Here is a 20,692-nt window from a genome sequence, read left to right on the forward strand (position 1 = left end):
CCCCCAGATCCTCTTAGTTTGGTCCCATTCATAATTTTGCAGCCCCCATTCATGATTTTACAGCCCCCCCCCGAGATCCTCTTAGTTTGCCCCATTCATGATTTTACAGCCCTCCGAGATCCTCTTAGTTTGCCCCCATTCATGATTTTACAGCCCCCCACCCCGAGATCCCCTTAGTTTGTCCCCATTCATGATTTTACAGCCCCCCACCCCGAGATCCCCTTAGTTTGCCCCCATTCATTATTTACAGGCCCCCCATTCATGATTTTACAGTCCCCCCCACCCCGAGATCCCCTTAGTTTGCCCCCATTCATTATTTACAGGCCCCCCATTCATGATTTTACAGTCCCCCCCACCCCGAGATCCCCTTAGTTTGCCCCCCATTCATGATTTTACAGCCTCCCTCGGGGTGTGAGAGAGAGAGAGAGAGAGAGAGAGAGCGTGTGTGTGTGTGTGTGTGTGTGTGTGTGTAAAACACAAAAACTACATCTCCCAGCCACCCCTGCTCCGCAGCGCATGCCCGGAGCGCAGGACGGACTCGCAGCCGCCGAACGCTGGCCTTTTTCTCTCCCCCATTGTCTGGCTCGCTTCTCCCCCCCCCCCCTCCCCCGGGGTCGCTGATTGGCTCGGCCGGGCGTCGCTCCCCCCCCGCCTCCTCCTGACCTGCCCCGCCCCTCCGCTGCGCTCCCCTCCCCTGGAGCCCCGCGCGTCCAGGCTGCGGGCTGGCGGCGCGGCCGGCCGGGTGCATGGGGGAGGCGAGCCCGCTGCCCGGCTGCAGTTGCAGGGACCCCGGCGCCCCGCGCCCCGCCCGGCACCATGATGAAGTTTCGGTTCCGCCGGCAGGGGCACGACCCCCAGCGGGAGAAGCTCAAGCTGGATCTGTTCGCCTTCAACAAGGTGGGGGCTGCAGGCGCGGGGGGCGCGGGGTTTTTTGGGGGGGGGCGCGGGTTTTTTTTTGGGGGGGGGCGGTTTTTTTTGGGGGGGGGCACCGGGCAGTAGCAACCCGGGGGGCGCAGGGTTTGGGGAGGGAGCCGGGCAGAAGCAGCAGCCCGGGGGGGGAGGGAGCTGGGCAGCAACAGCGGCTCGGATGCACCCACTTGCAGGCTGGGTGCTGGGCGCTTCTTAGCCCCCCCCCATCTTTGGTGGGGCGCCCCCCTGTCCAGCCGGGAGGGGGGGTTGCGCCCGCGGGCCGGGGCGAGACGTGGCTCGGGGGCTGGAGAGGGGTCGGGCTGGCTGGGATCCGCACACTGAAGAGCCCGGCCTGGGGACTGCTTTGGGGACAGCGCCCCCCTGCCCTCTCCCCGGCTGGGCCAGGAGGGGCCGGGCTCCAGCTGCGGGGGGCGAGCCGGGCTGCGTTTGCTCCTCTTCTGGGGACATTTGGCATCGCTTCCCCCCCCCCTTTTCTCGCGGGGTGGGGGGGGGGGCGACTGGAGTTGGTGGCGCGGGTGCTTTTGTGCCGAGTTGCAGAGCGCAGCCGGGCTGAGGAAGGGACCCGACTTGCCTTGTGTCTCCTGCCCGCACCATTGAATTTCGGGTGCTGCGCCCCCCCCCCCCCCCCCCCATGCGGCGGAGCCTTCCCCAGCTCTTCCTTGGGCCAGCCCCCTGCCTGTGCCCTGCACGCTCCGGCTAAACAATGGGGCTCTACTGGGCTTGAGGAATGCGGACTCCGGGGAGAGGCAGGGAGCGGATGCGAAGGGCAGTTTGGGCAGCAAAACCCGCTGCCCGGGGTGGGTAGGGACTGGTTCGTTTTCAGGGACTCCTGCCCGCAGACACGGGTGGAAATGGGGGGGTTTGTATGGGAGGAGATGGAGCCGGGATGCAGATCCGCACCTGAGGTTTGATCCTGGCGCAGCGGCCTGGCATTTTGGCACCGAACCGCTGCAGCTGGGCAAAGGGGGCTTGGTGCCCGGAGGAGCGGGGTGCACGCTACCCTTAGAAGGGACAGAGCCCCGTCACTGTGATTTACAGCCCTTTTCATCCTGGACCTTTGGCTCTTGATTGTGCAGGCTTACTGAGCCCGCTGGGGTCTTTAAACGAATGTCTCTGGGGACGGAGGGGAGAGGGATGCAGAAGACAACCAGGGGGTGGCACTCTGTGGACAGCTGTGGGCATATAACTGACCTCCTGGTCCTGCCTTTATGGCCAAACAGGACTCTGGTCCTTGGCCTTCAGGCCACAAACACAGTTTGAGGCAGCCCTGAAGAAATGCTGTGAATGCGGCTGCCCTTTTGCATCTCCGACTGGGCACCTGTAGGGGCTCCTCAAGCTCTCTGATCTGGGAAGTGGAGGGGTCCCTCCCCCCCCACACCCTAGTGGGTATCCCCTCAGCACAGCTGTGTGCTCTGGGGTCTCCCTGCTCACTTGGATTCCATCCAGGAGGCTGCCCTTGAATGCCTCAAACCTTGACACCGTTCCCCTCCTGGCGCTTGCAAACTACAGGAAGGGAGATCAGCCCCCCCCGCCCCCATCGCTTGTTTAGCTTGGGCGCGAATGTGGCACGATCCTGCTGAAGGAGCCGACTTGCTTTGTAGAGACATCTGTGCTCCCGGCCGCCCAGGCTGCGGGATGGCTGGAGGCAGCTCGGAGCCGAGGACTCTGCCCGGCCTCGCTCTGTTCCTTTGTGCCCCTTTGTGCGGTCCTCACCTCGGAGAGATTGCAGGGCAAGCGGGAAGGGGAAGCTAGTGGAGGTGGTGATTTGGCCACTGGCACAGGGCAGGTCAGTGTTGGAGCTGGGGGATCGAATCCAGGGTTTGAGTCCCTGGAGCTCTGTCCGCTGGTGCCTGCATGTTTCCAGGGGGCGCCTGTTTGCCCCGTAATGGAGACAGATTTGGACCTTAGTCGTGACGATCTTCCCCGGAAAAGCTCGTACTGGGTCTGAAATGGGGATCACGTCTTGGGGCTTGTCTTGTAGGGTTGGGTGTAGGGGTGTGTGTGTTTGGGGGGGGGGGGTTGGCATTCTTCTTTCATGGTGTTAAACTGTTCCCAAAGCAAGGTAATGCCTAATGACGCAGGGGAGGTGGAAAAGCAAGCCCTGGGCACCTACCTGGCCAGGCCCCCTCTCTGGCTTGGTGGTCGCTTGCTTCCCATCTCTGGCTGTGTGACTGGGCTGCTTTGCACACGAGTCTCACTGCAGACCCGGGAGTCAGAAGGGTGGAGCCATGCAGATGTTCTCCAAACTGTACGTTTCAGGCTTGTAGATGTCACTAGCACTTGTGTCCGGTAGCCAATTGCCTGGTGGTTGTTGTCTGACTCCTGGGTCTGTCCCATGGTGCAGGAGACAAGCCCAGAGGATTCTGGGTTTTTGTTACCTTGGATCTGCTGTGGATTTCCAGTGGATGTCAAATTGGGAAAAGGAGGCTTTTAAGTCTGCACTTGAGACGTACAGTGACGGCGACTGTTTAATCTCCTCCTCTTAGTTGTACCAGGGATTTAGATTGTCTCCTGTTTATCTCCTGAGCCGAAAGAATGGGCCACCCCCGAGCATTTCCCCCAGCAACTTTTCGGACGTGGCTGGAATATCTCTGGCTATTGGTGGGGTGCCAAGCTCGGAACCTCCTGAGTCTTCTGCAGGACCAGTTTCCTTTGCAGCCTTCACCTCTGTAAGCAGCTCTGGCTTTACGGTGACTAGGTGGCCCCTGAGCTGAGCAAAATACTGGGGACCAATTGACTTGCAGTCGGGTTTCCATCTGCCTCGAAGGAAGGATCTGGGGTAGGGATGATAAATTTCAATTAATCAGCTAATCAAGTAGTCGATGGAATTTCCATCGACTATTTGATTAATCGTTAAGGGGGGCGTTTGCTGCCTATCCTGCTGAGCCTCTGCCTTTCCTGCCCCCATGGAGACAGTGCTGGGGGAACCAGCTTTTAAGCCAGTTCTCTGCCCCCTTGCCCCCAGCACCGACTCCTGCCAGCTCCCCTTGCTGCCTGATACAGAGGCAGGAAAGGGAGGGGAACGAGTAGTTGAGTAGTGACTCGACTACCCGTCAGGTAGTCAACTAGCCACTTACATCCCTAATCTGGAGGAAGGTTTGATAAATAGCAACTCAGGAAAGAGGCCATGCTCTGGAGCGAGGGGATGTCTGTAAATGGCCAGTTGTGTGGCTAGCGACAAGTCGAGCTTTGTTGGTCTGTGGGGGAAGGCCCATTGTGCTCCACGTTCAATACGGGGAGTGTTACCCCGAAGAGGAGCAGGGTCTGAACTGATTGTAACGCCCATTGTGGTGCTTCGTTCTGACAGCTGTGAGCAAATATCGGCACCGGCCCTTCCTGTTCACATAGGTGGGCTAATGGGCTGGAGGCCTGGAGCTAGCTATAGAATTCCCATGTCAGCAGGGAGCTAGCGGAGATCGTATAGATTGGCTTCATAAACAGATGCACAAGAGACATCTCGGGTGCACTGGCTGCTCTAGATCTTGTAGCTGCAAGGGATTGGGTTTAGATCTGCCAGGGTCTCTGCCGGGCCAACCTGGCCAGGGATGGAATCCGATCTGGTTGCATTAGATGCCACGTGGTCCATGTCATGCCCAGACTCTCTGCCTCTGCAAACTGGGGGGAAACCAGTCTGGCCCTGAGTACCTGTCCGCATCCCATGGCAACCTCCCTCCCCAAAGAGGAGCCTCTGCTATGCACCCCAGGAAATGCTGCAGTCAAGTTGCACAGCCAAGCTAAATACAAGAAGCTCTGTGGTCCATGCAGCTGGACTCTTGGCCTAACTTCCTTCATGTCCGGGGCTGAATCGTGAAATCTGCTGTTCTCTCCAGCCCCTCCGAAGAACAGTCAAGGACTCTGTTCCCTGTAGGACTGAGATTAAATTTACTCCCTCAATGGTCTGGGATTTCCTGAACTTTGAACCTTTTTTGGGGGGAGGGGAGGGGAGGGGGAGTACAAACATCTGCATTGCTAGTGCACGGGCCCTGTTAGTCACCCTGGAGACCTGTCCGTTAACAAGTAACGGGGGTCACTTCACACCCTCTGCATGGTGAGGGGTTCGGAGCTGGATCCCCCCAGATGAAGAGCTGTGACGTTCTGGGTGAGGGTTGCAACCTGCAGATCTGCCTTCATTCCCGCTGCATCCTTCCTGAGGCTCCTCGCGGGCTCTGGGCTCAGAGGGGAGAAGGGCTGTGCCTGCTGGCAGTCGCTCCTCTAGGGGCCGGACCCAGAGCACGGGGGATAAAGGACTGGGCTGGTCATCCCTTACAGACATCTGCGAAGGGATCCAGATGGCTCCGAGGACAAGCTCAGGCACCCACCCTAACCGGCTCAGACAATCAGGGAGCTTCTCTCCTCCCGCCACCCTGACATCACTTGGTGTTTACAGAACCTTTGTGTTCATGGTTAGGCTGCAGATGGGAATAATCCCCATGCTGCTCCTGGAGCAGCTGCAATGCTGAGCTAAGTGCAGGCAAGGGGGTGTGTGGGGCTACATGGGATGAACTCTCTTGTAATCGCGACGAGGAGTCCTGTGGCACCTTATAGACTAACTGAAGTGTAGGAGCATAAGCTTTCGTGGGCAAAGACCCACTTCGTCAGATGCATGTGCATCTCTTGTAATCGAGGCAGATGCCAGTTGGATTAGGGTTCTTGCAAAGTGCAAAGGAGGCGGAAGCGTTCGTCCTTTCCTAGCTCTTGCTAACGTTCGTCTCGCTGCTCTAAAGGGCTGGAATTCAAAGTGGGGTGAAACTTTTCAGTCCAATAATTTATTGGCCCCAAAATGCTCCGGGCAGCCGAAAGTGTCTGGCAACGCAGCGACCGTTTTGGGCTGCATTGAGAATCTCACCGCCGTTCGTTGGGACACTCTGCGCGCCGGGTGTCACTTTCCGCGCTGAAACTTTGGATGTAGAAATGGAGTTGGATTTAAAAAAAAAAAAATTAAACCGAAAAGGAAACGCAATTGTGTTGGGCAGGGGGGGCAAACCAAAACATTGAATTAAACCCCAGCCCGTTCGTACTGACGTTCGGGTTGGGTTTGGCCCCAAAGGAAACCTTTGTTCAGTTCTGCCACCCGGCTGAAAAATCAGCTTGCTCGCCCTCAGCTGGAAGGCCGAATGTGGCTTTTGCTGTGGAGACGGCAGGTCATGAAGACGTTCATTCGCTGACAGTCCCTCGGCTTCCTCTATCAAGTCAGAGATGAGTCCGGGTTGAGACTTTGTAATCCAGAGTTCTCTTGTCCAGCAACACCCCTGGTCCGGCATTGTCAGGGATAAGCCGGCGGGCCGGCTGGGGCCAGGAGTGTTTCCAGACTAGGGGGCCAAGAGAGGGGAGCCCCAGGTGACAGTGCCCCCCCAGGTAGTGGAAGAGCCATTGGGGAGAGCTCCGGGTGGCAGAGCCCCCCAAAAAGCGGAACCGCAGGGGGAAAAGCAGAGCCCCCTGTTTGTGGGGAGAGCACAGAGCTGTGGGGAAGGGAGATGGGAAGCAGAGGTCCCTGCCCGCCCCCCTCCTATGGGGGGAGCAAATCCCTTCGCTGCAGTGGGGTGGCCGGGAGGAAAAGTGGGGCTCCTGGCGCATTGACCACCATGGTCCGGCCAATTCCCTGGTTCGGGACCTCTGAGGTCCCTGAGGGTGACGAACCTGATGACGTTCGATCTGTACGCACCCGGGTGCGGGTTAGAAGGGCTTTGCCTGCCCTGGCGCAGCTGTGGCTGCCGCCTGCTTGTTGGGTGCGGGACATTTTTGGTTCATTATGCCCCATATCTATTCGAGGCAGCATCTTTACCTAATCCGTACGGTAAAGAACGGCTCCCGGGCAGCGATGGAGCCAAGAACGGCTCCCGGGCAGTGACGGATCCTGGTTCGGTGTCGGGATGTCCGTGTGTAGCCGACTACACGATTCACCCACAAGCCTGGGCTTATTGGTTAATCCTATCGAGGACACGCATTTCTGTATCAGAAGCAGCAAGGGCGGGGGAGGCAGCTTCCCTCACGGACTGGCACTCGCCTGCCACGCTGCACTGCTGCTTCTGACGTGGGGGCCAGGAGCGCGCTGGCTGCCGGCCCTGCCCTCAGGGGCTATCGAATAATCGTGAAAGCACTGAAGTTGGATGCGGCTACACGATTTATTAGATGAATCGCTATCTGCCGTCTCTAGTTCAGTCGGCGGAGCGATGCTCTTCCCAAAGAAGCTAGCGCTGCCTGGCCCGGTGGCTAAACTCTTTTAGCCTCCTCCAAACACAAGTCTCACTCGGACCCCTCGGGGGGGACTTGGTGCCTCCCTGAAATGTGTAACTGTAGATGCTGGAACGGGGGAGAGAATGGGTGGCTTGAAGGGTGGCATCTGTGGGGAGAGCTGGTTAGGTCCTCTAGATTGTCATGGACATAAGAACGGCCACACTGGGGCAGACCAAAGATCCATCTAGCCAGCGTCCTGTCTGCTGACAGTGGCCAATGCCAGATGCCCCAGAAGGAGGGAGCACAACAGGTAATCCTCATGTGATCCCTCCCCTGTCTCTCACTGCCAGAGAAACAGAGGCTGGGGACACCATTCCTACCCATCCTGGCTAATAGCATTGATGGACCTAACCTCCATGAATCTATCTAGCTCTCTTTTGAACCCTGTTAAAGTTCTAACCTTCACTGCATCCTCTGGCAAGGAGTTCCACAGGGAAACAAGTAAGTGGGAATGACCTCCTGAGGTCTCTTCCAGCTCTGATTCTATGATTCTATAAGTGGCTGAATTAGGAGGGTTCTCTGCTTTAACTACTAGGCTGTTTTGCCAGCAGAGAACTCAAGTACACGGGTTGGGGATGGCCAGCAGAGGACACCCACAAGCGACTCGCAAGCAGCGAGTGACATTCGCAGTCCTCCACACCCACTCCCTTAGAGAGGAAGCATCACCCACCCTCGAGGTTGGGAACAGCACCGCAGAAAGGAAACTGACGTGCCCAAGGTCAGCTGGTAGCTGCTCTAGCTTGTGTCATGGAAGAGAAGGGAGCCCACCACCTCCCCGTCACACCTATTGATCTGCTATGGCCCTTCTTGTCGCCTTAGGTCCTAGCTGTAGCCACGCCTCCCCCTCCCCCTCCCCCTCCCCAAGTCATGAATTACTTTTACATGCCAGTGGTGCACCATCACGTGGGGATCCGGAGGAAGTGACTTGAGCACTAGAGAGGTTTTCTGCTCCCTTAGGGATGTAACCAGTTAACTGGTGGCCAGGCTGGGCTAGAGAGCGCCCCCACCTCCCCCCGTGCCTGCGGGATCCCAGTTAAGGGGTTAAATGTAACATTTAACCTAGGGCTATTCAATTTCGATTCATCAGCTCATCGAGTAGTTGATGGAATTTCCATCGAGTGGTCGATAAGGGGAAGTGCTCACTATCCAGCTACACCTCTGCCTTTGAAATGTACAAGAGCCACAGGCGGCTCTTGTACATTTCAACAGCAGAGGGGCAGCAGTTTGAAACCCAGCGAGTGGGGACTGCTTTGGTCCAATTCCCTGCTGCACCTCTGCCTCCCTTGCCCCTCCCTCTGCGGAGTCGGTGCTGGGGGGAGCGGCTTTTAAGCCACTTCCTCCCCCCGCCCCCCGATGCCTCTGATAGAAGCAGCAAGGTGGGGGGAGTGACTAGTCGAGCCTACGCTTATTGGGTAGTCGACTCGTCACTTACATCCCTGATTTAACCCGTTAACTGGTGCAAGGGGATTTTGCAGCTCTCTCCTGAAGCTATCGTCCAGATGACTCCAGCAGCAATGGTGCTCCTCGAAAGGCCGGCAGACTGTGGGGAGCTACCTTCTGGGCCCTCTTCTCCCATTTGCTGGTGACGGATGCAAAGGGTGGGTGTGACGCGGAGATTGCAGCTCATCCCGGTGCACTCACTAGTGCCGAGACTGGCGCACGAGCGGCGGAAGAGGGGATGCCTTGAGGATTGCGTGATGGCCACTTGTAAGCAAGAGCCTTAGAGGGGACTGTGGCGGAACCGCACTTCGTGCCTCTTCCTCTCCTTCTGATCTTGGAGGTTCGGAGTGATTGTTGTGGCCAGTCACGGATCCCCGGTCGTCCTCTCAAAAGACTAGAAGCGGCTAGAAACGCAGAGTCTCGCTTTCAAAGACAGGTCGCTCCTGCCTGGGAGAAGGCACCGCCTCCCGCCCAAAGGGAGCGGGCTGGTGGCAGCGGCCCTGTGCCAAGACGCCAGCTCATCGGCGGTTGGCTGGACAAGTCACCGCAGAGAGCAAGTCGAGAGTGGATCTAGCTGGCCGCAGGGAGACGGGCCTTTGTATGAAGCCAGGCAAGGCGAGCGGGGGAGGCTCGCTGCAGGCGTGCGGTGATGCGCCACTGACTATTGCTGTAGCATGTGGAGTCGTTCCCGTCGGACTCCCCTTGGATGTTGCGTTGACGGGTGCGGTGCAGGCCGGATCTGCTTGAGCAGGGGTGGCCGGTGAACTTTGGCAAACAGCCTCCCGGCATGTAATGCCTTGTCCTGCTGCCGAGGGGTTTTCTGCCTAGGTAAGAGGTTGGAATATTCAGCCCTCCTGCTAGTTCTGCCTAATACCTTCCAGCGCCCTAGGAAGACGCCCCAAGTATCGCAGTGGTGCTCAATCTTCTTTCATTCACCGGGAACATTTTTGTTGAAGGGGGGAGAAAAAAAAACCTGCTGGGAACATTATTGTAGCCCCTTTAATTTAAAGCGCTGGTCCGCTCCCCTGCCACTTCCGCGTACGTCAGGCGCCGGGAGTCCATGTACGTCAGGCGCCGGGCCGGGAAAACAAATTGCTGGCCAGCCCAGATCCAAGTGCTGCCACCCCAGCCAGGAAGACAGGTTGCTCACCGCTGAAGTATTGTACCCAAACAAACGCACGTGCCCATCCCAGGTCCTGTACAGGTGTAGTCAGAGCCCTGGGATCTAATCGAGCTGTCCTGATGTCTGAATTCCGTACCAGCTGGTTCCCTCCCCTGGCTGGAGAGTGGGAGGAGCTGTCTGCGTGGCTGCAGGTGAACTCGCCCAGCAGAGCCTATTCGGAAGGGATCGGGTGCCTTCAGGAAAATGGGGACGAGCCAATTGGTTCGTGTCAATGAGGAATTCCGCAGCTGGGAATGAGACAGCAGGCCCCACCCGCTGATTGCTTCCTGGTTGGCTAGTTAGCCCAGGACAGTGATTAAGCTGATATCGGAGTAATTAAACCAGGGTGAGACGTGCAGCAGCATGGCTGTTAAACAGCCGCGCGCCTGCAGTACTTCGCTCACGTAATTGGTCTGCGGAAACCCATCAAAACGGAGAACCCACACGGAAGGGAAGAGCGCTGAACAGCTGGTGCATGAAATAAAAATAAAGTGTTTGCTGCTGACGGCTGGTAATAAACCAAATCTTCAGCTCCCAGTGGGAAAACCAGGGGAGGCAGTTGGAGAGGCGGGAGCATACGATTTTGGGAGCCGGGGGAAACATAAAATAGCAGATGGCTAACGTCAGTGTGTGTGTGGTAGGGGGTAAGCTGCTAATCCGCTGCGGCTTGTCACTCGGGGGACAAAAAGGAAGGACTAAATGCATCTGCAGTACATCCTGCTCTCGGCCGAAAGGCAAAAGTTGCGTCCTGACCTGGCAGGTTGATCTGGGAATACTCTGTGGAGTGATGTCTTAGCTGTCATAGCCAAATATAAATCCCCGAGTGTGTTGCAGTCTTTTGTGCCTCTCTTTGCAGGTAGGGAAATTAATAACCATTTTATAGAGGGCGTGCGGACTAAGTGACTTGCCCAAGGTTGCACAGGAAGTCTGTAGCAGAGCAAGGAATTGAATCAGGGTCTTCTGGCCAACCACTGTGCCATTCCCCTGAGGAGGAGTCAGAGAGGCAGCCTCTAGTTAAAAAGGGTATGTAATTCCCTCTATATTTCAGCTGGGAGGACCCCTGTGTAGACTCGTGAAATTCTATAGCCCTTGACGTAGGAGATTGGTGAATGTTGCCCTCCATTCACCCCTTGTGATTGTGCAGTGTCTTGTCAGGGACAATGAATTGCCTTGTTTGGGGGACTTGGGAAAGCTGGATTGAATTCCTACTGCTCATGCTGACCTTGGGCACGTCAGTTTCCTTTCTGTGGCGCTGTTCCCTGCCTCGACAGCGGGTGATGCTTCCTCTCTGAGGGAGTGCGTGCTGAGGACTGTGAATGCCCCTCGCTGCTTGTGAGTCGCTTGCGGGTGTCCTCTGCTGGCCATCCCAACCCATGGGTCTGAGTTTTCTGCTGGCAAAACAACCTAGTAGTTAAAGCAGAGAACCCTCCTAGTCCAGCCACTTATTTGCTTTGTGACCTTGGGCATGTCACTTAGCCTTCCTGGTGTACCCCACTTACAGAATGGAGACCTACAACCCAGAGGGGCGGGGTGCAAACGGGTGGCTGCCAAGCACGGAGACCCTTGGATGGAAGGTGCCGAGGCAGCTCGGGTCTAGCTCCAAGGAGCCTGAATTCCAGACCGTAGCTTCACACTCAGTGACCCTTCTGGCTTGCTGAGGTCACAGCTCCTGTCCCCTCCTTCCTCCCGTGGGCTGCAGCACAGCGCGGGGCTGAGGGCCGTGCATGGTACTGACTCCGTCCTGCCGGAGGACCACCACTGGCGCTCCAGTTCAGTGCTCTCTGGTCGCTGTCTTGCGGGGCGGGATGGAAGATACATGCATCACCCGTGCATGGCTGCTGTGCCCTGCCGCTCTCCCCTTGATACGGTGGCCGACACCAGGGCAGATCCCAGCCCCGGTCCCAGGAGAAATGTGGCAGTATCGTGTCCAGGGCCTCCTCCAGTGTGAGGTGATGAGGTGTCGCTTGGTCCGAGATCTAAAGCCCCTGCTGGCAGACAGACCCGGTGCCCAAACCTGCCCTTCGTCGGGCAAGGGCATTGACTTCATCCATAGCCTTTCCGCTGAGCTTCTGTGCAGGGCTGCGTAAGAATCCCGATCCCCTGCGTGGGGGGGTGAGTCTCTCACTGCTGCACTGGGCCCAGCAGCCGCCAGCAAATCGGGACTTGCTGAGTCTGGTCTGCGGTGCTCTGTGACCGTGCCCTTGTGGGGCTGGGATTTCCGGGGCCCTGTTTAGTTGCGCAGGAGTTGGCGTCAGTGCAGTGCCTTCGGAACAAGGGGGGCTGCTGGCTGGTTGTTCCCGAGCCGTCCTTTGACTGGCTTTGGGTAAACTCCCACCTGCCTCCCAAGCTGCCTCGTTATTTACAACTTGAATTGTCCTTGGATTCTAAGTCTACAAACCAACCTGCTTTTGCGCTTCCTGAGCATCCTTTAGTCTCGTCCTCCTCGAACTCCCCGCTCCGTCCTGTTGGAGAAAGTACTAGTTGTGCTGAAAGGGCCGCTTGGAACATCTGCCCCAGAGCCGCCACAAGGAGGCTGGCAGTGAGGAGATGCTAAGTGGACACGTGGGTTCGGAGTCTGTGCGTAGGCTCTTCCCAACAGCACCTTCCAGGCCATATTGTGACACAACGGCTAGTATCTACACGACAGCCGATGTTGGTGAAATGTCACTCGTGGTGTGACTGTTGCACCTCCTGAGCCATGTAAGTTTCACTGACAGCGCAGTGCGCACGTGTGTGTGTGTGTGTGTGTGTGTGTGTGTGTGTGTGTGTGTGTGTGTGTGTGTGTGTGTGTTAGCCAGAGAGCTACTGCTGCTTGTGGAGATGGGTGAGGTCTGTGCATAGGGTGGGGGGTGTGTGTGTGTGTGAGAGAGAGAGAGAGCGCGCTGCTGCCGCTTGTGGAGATGGGTGAGCATTGTGCACAGGAGGGGTGTGTGTGTGTGACACACACACACACACACACACACACACACACACACACACACACACACACACACACACACACACACACACACACTTGCTGCCGCTTGTGGAGGTGACTGTGTTGTGCCAGCCAGCTCTCTCCCATCGGCACGGAGCATCTTCATCAGACACGCTGCAGCGGCCCAGCATTGTGCACATAGACTGGCCCTAGTCCTGGAGACAGTGGCACAGCCCTGGGGAGAGCCTTCTGTGGGAAGTGCCCCGTGTTAGATGGCCCTGTTGGCGGGATGGGTCGTACCCCTGAGCATCCGCGGAGGGGATGAGCCTCATGCGCTTGGGGCAGGAGGAATGTACCGTCCTGTGCTCTGCGCCTGTAACGGGGGCTCTTGCCGATGCCACTTCCTGGATAACGCCGTTCTGAGCGCTGTCGGTGCCAAAACATCCTGTTTCTCCGTGTGGCAGATGAGTGAAGTTCGTCGAGTTGCTGAGGGGAGCTCCCCTCGGGCCTGCTGCTCCCCAGCTCTGGTTGCTAGCGAATAGGATGCCCATGCCCCCCTGCTCGGCCGCGGGGGGCCCCGTTCTGAGGGTGAGGAACGTGTTCTCTGGGGGGCTGCCCGGAGCTACGCTGCTTGCCAAGGGGCCGTGAGGGAAGAGGGGAGTGTCCGCGGCGCGAGAGCCAAGCTTCCTTCTCCTTCCTGCGCTGAGCTCAGCTTGACCCCAGCCCTTGAGAGAGGGGGCGGGAACTGGCCACAAGGAGGCTTGCGGGTTGGTCCTGAAAAAATCCCCCAACCGCCTGGTCCTTGGATGGACGGAGGGCAGCTGGGACCGCTCGGGGGAGGCGGGGGGGAGGGAGCGACTCAGGCTGCTCTTCCAGCCAAGCCTGACGAGTCCGTTCCCCTCTTCCTCCCGTCCACTTCTCCGAACTCCTGGCCGCCTGGGAGGCCCCTGAGGTGGGAGCTGTGAGAGGAGAGGCCGCAGCTGCACCCGGCGGGCTGCGGGGGCGCTTAACTTTCCGGAGGGGAGGCTGTGGCCAGCAAGAGAAGGCCTCCGGCTGTCTCTGGAGCGCTGCTCCTGTAGCTGCTGCTCGGAGCCCTTGCTGCAAAGAGCAGGCGGAGGCCGGCGCGAAGGCGAGGCTGGCGCTGCCTCCTGGCTGTTGCGTGCAGCTGTTTGAAAGGCTTCGCAGACCCTGGGATGCTCAGGGATTGGCCACTCTCTTTCTCTGCGTCCCGCTCAGTCGCCGCAAGCTGTCTCGAGCCAGGGCTGCTAGATTAGGCGGCTGTTCACCGCGTGTGGGGTGATTGGACCTGTTGTCCTGACTCTCTCCCTGTCGTGCTGCCATCTGGGGCAGGGCCCAGCTTCCTACGCTCTGAACCCTCCGGGTCAATGTTCCCCTTAAGTTTTTTCCACCCATGTGTGGAATAAATTTTATGTGCACTGATGAATCCCTCCTGGGCGGCTGCTTTTGGGGAACGCTGCTCTCGGCCCTGATCCTGGGCTGAGCTCTGCAGGGCTTGTCAAAGCACAAGTCGCTCTGAGGAGCAGGGAAGACGTGGTCTGACTGTTTTCGGTCCATGCCAGGGCTCAAGCTTGCCCAAGGGCTAGGCTGGGGTGTGTGGGTCTTGCCTAGCCCACCTGGGCAATGGGTTTACAGGGCAGGGCTGCCTGCAGCTGCTCGGGGATTCGGCCTCCAAGAGAGTGAGTCCTTCTCCTCCCGGCTCCTCCCCAGCACTGCAGGGAGGGGTGGGCTGCACATGGCGAGATCTTGTGGGCCCGGTAAATAAGGATGCGACTGAAGTTGTGCACACACTGCCCAAGCCCACAGAGGCTGCACCGGCGGGAGGTTTTGAGTGGGGCCACGGGTGACCCTCTCTTGGGGCTCACAACGAGTCCGTCTCGCACCGCTGGACTCTGACGGGTGACGTCTCATTTCTCTCGTCTTCCTCCTAGACGGTAGAACATGGGTTCCCCAACCAGCCGAGCTCCCTGGCCTACGACCCCAAGCTGAGAATTATGGCAGTCGGCACCAAATCGGGAGCTGTGAAAGTGTATCCTTTCCTGGACGTGCTCTCTTGGGAGACTCCGGAGAAGGGCAGAAGGTAAGGTCGCCTCGGGCCAGCTGCGGGGCGAACTTGCTGTTGCCCGTGGGTTGCTTTCCAGCTACCACCAGGCATGGTCTTAACATCCTCTGGCAAGGAGTTCCGCAGGTTGACTGTGTGCTGCATGAAGAAAAACGCCCTTTTGTTTGTTTTAAACCTGGTACCTATTATTTTCATTTGGTGAGCCCTCGTCCCCTAGAGGCGTTCTCTATTGCCCTGGGAGGTGTTGGGACTGTCCTGCGCCAGGGCTGTATTTCAGTCCAGCTTGCTGCGGCTCCAGGATCTATCTGGCAGCTGATCTCAACTCATTAGCTCCCCTGTGGCTTTGAAAATTGGACCTGCGGCTGAGCGCCAGGTGTGTTGGATGGGGAAGTGGGGTTTCTCGGCCCGTGGAACAGCCTTGACCCTGGGGAGCTGGCTGGCTGCCCTGTCCAGATGAGTGTGCAAAGTTGGGCTCTCAGCGAGGAGCTTTTATTTTTCTTGCCTCTGCAAAATCTCTCTGCCTTGACTGCAGCCACGCTGAAAGCCTTGGCTACCCGTGTTCTCTCTGTGCCTGGGCTGAAGGCTGCGGAGCTGGGAGCTTTGGAGGACTCCACGGAGCCCGGCTTGGTGGTGTCTTGACTCTCGTAACCCACTGCGAATGGGTGTTCCCCGCTGCGCCTGCCAGTTTGCTCCAACGTGGCTCCTTGTGGGCAGGGGCTGTTTATGCAGCTCTAAAGCGAGGGCACAGTTCTGGTGCCAGGCGACAGGGGATGGGGCCCGGGTAAGGAGCAGACCTGCTGGAGGCAGGTAGGAGGACAGCCAGAGGTGCGGCGACCTCCCCAGGTGTCTGCTTCGGAGGTAGCGGCAGGAGCACATGCCCGGAATCTGGGATCTCCTCGCTCTGCCCCCGACCCTGTTCGTGGGTCCTCGCTTGTGCCCCCATGTGCTCCCCAGGGAGGCTGGTGTTTACCTGCTTCCTGGGGCGGTTCCCTGAGCGTGAGTCACCAGGCTCGGGGAGGGGAAGTGATGTCACCGCTCTGTGGTCCAGCCGTGGAGGTTGGGGAGGGCTGCGTGAGCCCCGGATCTGGTGGGCGGGCGGGAGGGCACGCCCTCGCCCTCTCCCTGCATGGGCGTTGCTGCGAATAGCTCTGGCCAAGATTCCAGCCTCAGCAATCAGCTGTCGGGCAAAGCTGTGACTCAGAGTTGATCCTCCCCTGAGCGCGGCTTTTCGGCTTCCAGCAGGGCGGGTGATGTTTCCTCAGTGCCTAGCAACTGGCTTGCTGATAAATAGCAGCTACGGCTGAGGGGGGGATACAGAGGGGGCTGAACGGAGACATCTGGATGGCTGTGGAGCCTTGGCCGGACGGCCCCTGGTGGGCCTCGGCTTGGCCAAGTGTGGGGACAGTGAGTGAATGACGCAGGCTTGCATCTGACACCCACCAGCTCTGCCTAACCCAGCCGTGCTCTCCTGCTAGGCTAGCGTTCCCTCTGCCGGAGGTGCAGCCGGCCCTTGACTCGTTGGAGACTCCTGTTCCCATCTTAGTCCTCTGAGACAGCTGTGATGTCCTGCTGCCGTGTGCCCGTCCGCCTCCGACCACACACTTCACGTGCTTGGCTGCCATGCGGCTGCTTTCTGCTGTGAATAGACAGGCTGAGCCAGTCCCCAAAGGGCAACTTCATTAGCCCAGGCTCTTGGATCTCCTTAGTGTGGCAAACCAAACCCCTCTGCAGCCCCTCACGTCAAGCATAAGCCTGCCCTGGCTATCGCTTGTCTTGGGGGTGGAGGGAAAGCAGCAGGGCTCTCTCCACAGAGCCCAATCCAGGGCCTAGACCCGGCTCTGCCGCAGCTGGAGTGTCTGACGGGGTGTTGGATGAACGAGCCGAGTTAAAATCCAAGCGCCTTGTTCCCAACGGGCGGGGAAGGAAACAGCTGAGCTTGCTCCAAATATGGCACGTGACTTATGAAGGGAGCCTGCCTCTGCTCTCCGTGGACGTGGTGTCCGTGTTCACCGTGGAGCGGCGCCCAGGGGAAATGGCCGATCCGGCACTCGGAGCTGGCCTTCCCGGATCCTGCCAGGGGCTCGCGGTAGGGGACAGAGTTCCCCTCCCCCCCGCTGGCTTCCAGCTGTCTGCGCGATGCCAAAGAATCAGTGCCAATGGCAAGTCGGGTTGAGCAGCGATACATGCGGGGGGGGAAGGAGCGGACGTGTGTGTTTCTTCCTCCTCCTCCTCCTCCTCCTCCAATGAACCTTCAGCCCAGGTGTCATTGAAGGAACACACATTGCAGACTGAGGATGGCAAATTGGAGAGAGGGCTGGGGAGTGCAGAGCTGGCAAACGCACACACAGGGCCAGTTGCTGCCTGGGGTGCCAGGGACTCGGAGTTTAAAGCACCTTGCCTGGTGTTTTTCTGTTGGGTCTTCTACCTCTGCAAACGAGGGGAAGGAGAACCCGGCCTACAACAGGGGTGGACGAAAGGGCCTCCACAGGCCGGATCTGGCCCGCAGAGGCCCTGTTGCTCCCCTACCCCCGGGCCAATTAGGGCCTGGGGGCGGGGGAGTGACCGAAGCCTTCTCCGCTCTGCCCCAGCCCTGCGCGCAGCGCTTCGTAGTGCCACGTGCTGCTCGCAGGGCAGGGGGGAGAGCAGAGGAGGCGTGGCGGGCTCCCCATGGCCAGTCAGGGGCAGGGGAGCTGAATGAAGCTTCCTTCACCCTGCCCCAGCCCTGCAAGGAGCCTGCGGCACTTCAAAGTGCCACGTGCTCCTCTCAGGGTGGGAGGAGGCTTCCAACGCTCACCTGCCCCAGGCTCTGATCGGCCTGGGGGTGGGGGAGCGTGCCAAGCCCCTTCCAGGGTATGGGTGCCTAGTGGGAAGGGGGGGCAAAGGGGCTCCCCCACCCGTTTAGGCCCCACCGCTTCCGGAGTGGCCCGGGCTACTTGACAAAATTTTCAAGTGGCCCCCAGGCAAAAATGATTGCCCACCTCTGGCCTACAGTGTGAAATGCCATTTAACTAGCAAACAGGTTAAATGTTAAGCGTAACCAGTTAACAGATGAAATGGGGATGGACTGGGAGGGGGAAGAAGATACTGAGCTGGGGATCTGGATTCTACAGGGCTCGGAAGGACGCGGGAACCGCGGGTGGTTCTGTTCTGCGTGTACAGGGCCGGGCGCAGTGCAGCTCTCGTCCACGCTGCAGGGATACCAAGGGGTTTGTGTCGGGAGTGCATGCACCTGTGTCCAGTTAGGGCTTGGATTTCTCTTTGCCGAAATCCTACGCGTGCGACCGGAGGAAGCCGCAGGCAGCTCAGTGCTGAGGCCCACGCTGCTCTTGGGTGTCACGAGGGCTCAGACCGCACTTCTGGGCATAGACGCTTCCCCTCCACCCCCAGTTCAGAGGAAAGACTCCTCTCCGGAGGCCGTAGCCCATGGCCCGTCTGCCTGCGACGTCCCAGCGCTTCCCTTGCCAGGATGCTGCCATGCATTTGGTCTTGGGACCGTTGTTTGGAAGCCCCCGGACAGCAGCCGGGTCCCTGTCAGGGAATTGGGGTGCAGCCTTCCAGGGCCTCTTCCGATTCGGGGCCAGTCAGTTAGCTTTTCCCAGCTCACTGGCTGCCCCGAAGCGAGGGGCTGTTGTGGGCAGGGGGGAAGGGGAGAAATAGGCCTCTTGTGTCCGGGGCGTCTGGACCCGTCGGCTGCACGTAGCCACATGCTCTCAGGGCTGGCAGAGAGCATCCTTTGTTGCTTGCTAAGACTCCAGAGGGCTCTGGCAGCAGGCCAGGAATCCGTTCACCCCGGGGGCTTTGGAGGCCCTGTTCTCCGAGCCCCGCCCTGCGGGAATGCCAGGGGGTACTGGACAGGACACGGTGAGGAGCTGGCCTGTCCTCGCGGGTGACTCCTCTCGGCGCCGTGACGGCCGTGGTTGTGCAGCCGCTCTGCCTGGGCGGGGGTTGGAAATCGAAGACCCTTGTTGCTGCGTGCGCGCTCGAGGGGCTCCTTTCATGCCGCCTCCTAGCACAAAGCCGGCATTGCTTTCCATTGTGCGCCTGGCCTGAATGCCGGCCCAGCTGCGACGTTGCTGGCCACGCTGCCAGAAGATGGCTCTGCTTGTCCCCGGAGCGGCGCGCTGAGCCGCCGGGCACAACAGACTGTGTGTCTGCGCGCACGCAGGCACGTTGGCACCGGCGCGCTGCCCTGGCAACTCGCCGGGCCTGTTCCTCCCCCTCCCCCAGTCAGAGCGGACCTGACCACGCAGACGCCTGTGCAGGGAGAGTTGAGCTCAACAAACTCCGCTTGCCTGGCATGAATTGCTCCTTGCTTGGTGGGGGTGTGAAAGTTCCCTTCCTCAGGCGCTGCTCCTGTCTGCGTTAGTCAGGGGTGCGTGGTGGCGCTTCTGCAGCAGGTGTGCGAATGGCTGGTCAGCTCCCTGGGGCAGGGACGGTGTCTCTTCTGAGATCTGCTACAAAGGGCCGGGCAGGGGCTGGCTCCGTGCCTTTTCCTCTTGCCCCAGCCTGGGTAGGGTTCACAGCCGCAACTCTGCTCTGCCCAAGGAAAGCCACCTCGCGGCCAGGCTGGGTAGCCTATATGTGAAGCTACTGCCTTTGACGGGGGTGGCTGGAGCTACCTTGGTGTCGGCTGGGCAGCTTGTATCCGGCAAGGACTAGTCCTAATGGGTAACCCTGGACGTGGGCCCGTGGAGAACTTAGAGCTAAAGTGAGCAGAGTCCTTGGCTTCCTGTTCCCTTCGCTCCTGATCGCCAAGCCAGGGATGTGAATGTTTTAACTGGCAAGTCTCACTTTTAATGAGTGATGGTTAACTAGCAGAGGCTGCACCCCCTTGGAATCAGTTAACCAATTAAAACAGGATTTTACATCCCTACTCCAAGCTCACGTCTCCCGGGGAGCAAGAGCTCGGTCCAGGAGAGTGCATCTGCTAGCTCAGAGCAGCTGGCCAGAGACAAGCTCGCAGCTAGCAGCCAGCTGTAGTGCCTACATGGACTGTTTCTTTAGTGTTAAGCCTGCTGCCTGTCCGTTGAATCGGGGCCTGCGCTCTTGTGTTCTGTGAAGGGGTAGATAACACCTCCCTATTTGCTTTCTCCACATCCAGCGTGATTGTCTAGACCCTCTAGCCTGTTCCAATTCGGGTATCTCTTCTGAGATCTACGTGGAGGATTCAAATGTCCCAAGGATTTGGGTAGTGACGTTATAGTTACCGTCTTATATTCCTACACCGTTCCCCACGCAGTTGGCTTTTTCGACGGCTGCTGCAATTAAGCAGATGTTTTCAGAGAATTATCCACAGTGATTCCAAGATGTTTCTCATGTGGTAACGAGCTAATTTAGGCCACATCCCTTTGTATGTATAACTTAGGAGGGCGGGGAGTCCCCTGTGCATTATTTTGCATTTATCAGTGTTGAATTTTATCTACTGCTTTATTGCCCAATCACCCAGGTCTTTGAGATGCCTTTGTAACTCCTTGAAGTAGGGTTGCCGGGTGTCCAGTTTTTGCCCGGACAGTTCAGTATTCGGGTCCCTTGACTGGTTGAAAACCCCCCAGAAAATACCGGACATGTGAAATGTCTGGTATTTCCTGTTTGTCGGACAGAAGCCCAGCAGGGACAGTTTTTCCCTGCCGCATCAGGCGGGGGCGGGGGAGTGAGGAGTGCGGGGCCATTTAAAGGTGCAGCGACTTTTTTTTTTCCCTCAACAACTTTGGTTTCCCCATTTATTTATTTTTTCTCAGCCAAGTTTGTCATGTTCGGGACTTTGTTGAACGCATCTGGCAAGCCTACCTCAAAGGCAGCCGTGGGCTTACAGAATAACTCAAGAGGGCTGCCATCTGCAGACTTTGCCACCTCGCTGTTTCCCCCCTTTTCCAGATCATTTATGGATGTGTAGACGAGCACATGTCCAGTGCAAATCCTTGGGGCTCCA

General features: G+C 58.4%; 1 protein-coding gene across 4 annotated transcripts in view; it reads left to right on the forward strand.

Moving 5' to 3' along the window:
- The first annotated feature begins 647 nt into the window (after positions 1–647).
- The window catches only part of LLGL1 (LLGL scribble cell polarity complex component 1), a 68,196-nt gene continuing 48,151 nt past the window's right edge, over positions 648–20,692 (forward strand). For 2 of the 4 annotated variants that reach the window (XM_089769317.1, XM_075899770.2), the window contains exons 1-2: positions 649–897; positions 14,633–14,730. In XM_089769317.1, the coding sequence (XP_089625443.1) occupies positions 817–897; positions 14,633–14,730 (179 nt within the window). In that variant the 5' untranslated portion in view covers positions 649–816. Of the gene's footprint in view, positions 898–13,155; positions 13,272–14,632; positions 14,731–20,692 lie in introns of those variants that run through there. The other 2 variants (XM_075899767.2, XM_075899763.2) reach the window with 2 other exon arrangements.

This window comes from Pelodiscus sinensis, chromosome 15 (genome assembly GCF_052426305.1).
Source record: "Pelodiscus sinensis isolate ZL-2025 chromosome 15, ASM5242630v1, whole genome shotgun sequence".
NCBI classification, from domain to species: domain Eukaryota; kingdom Metazoa; phylum Chordata; order Testudines; family Trionychidae; genus Pelodiscus; species Pelodiscus sinensis.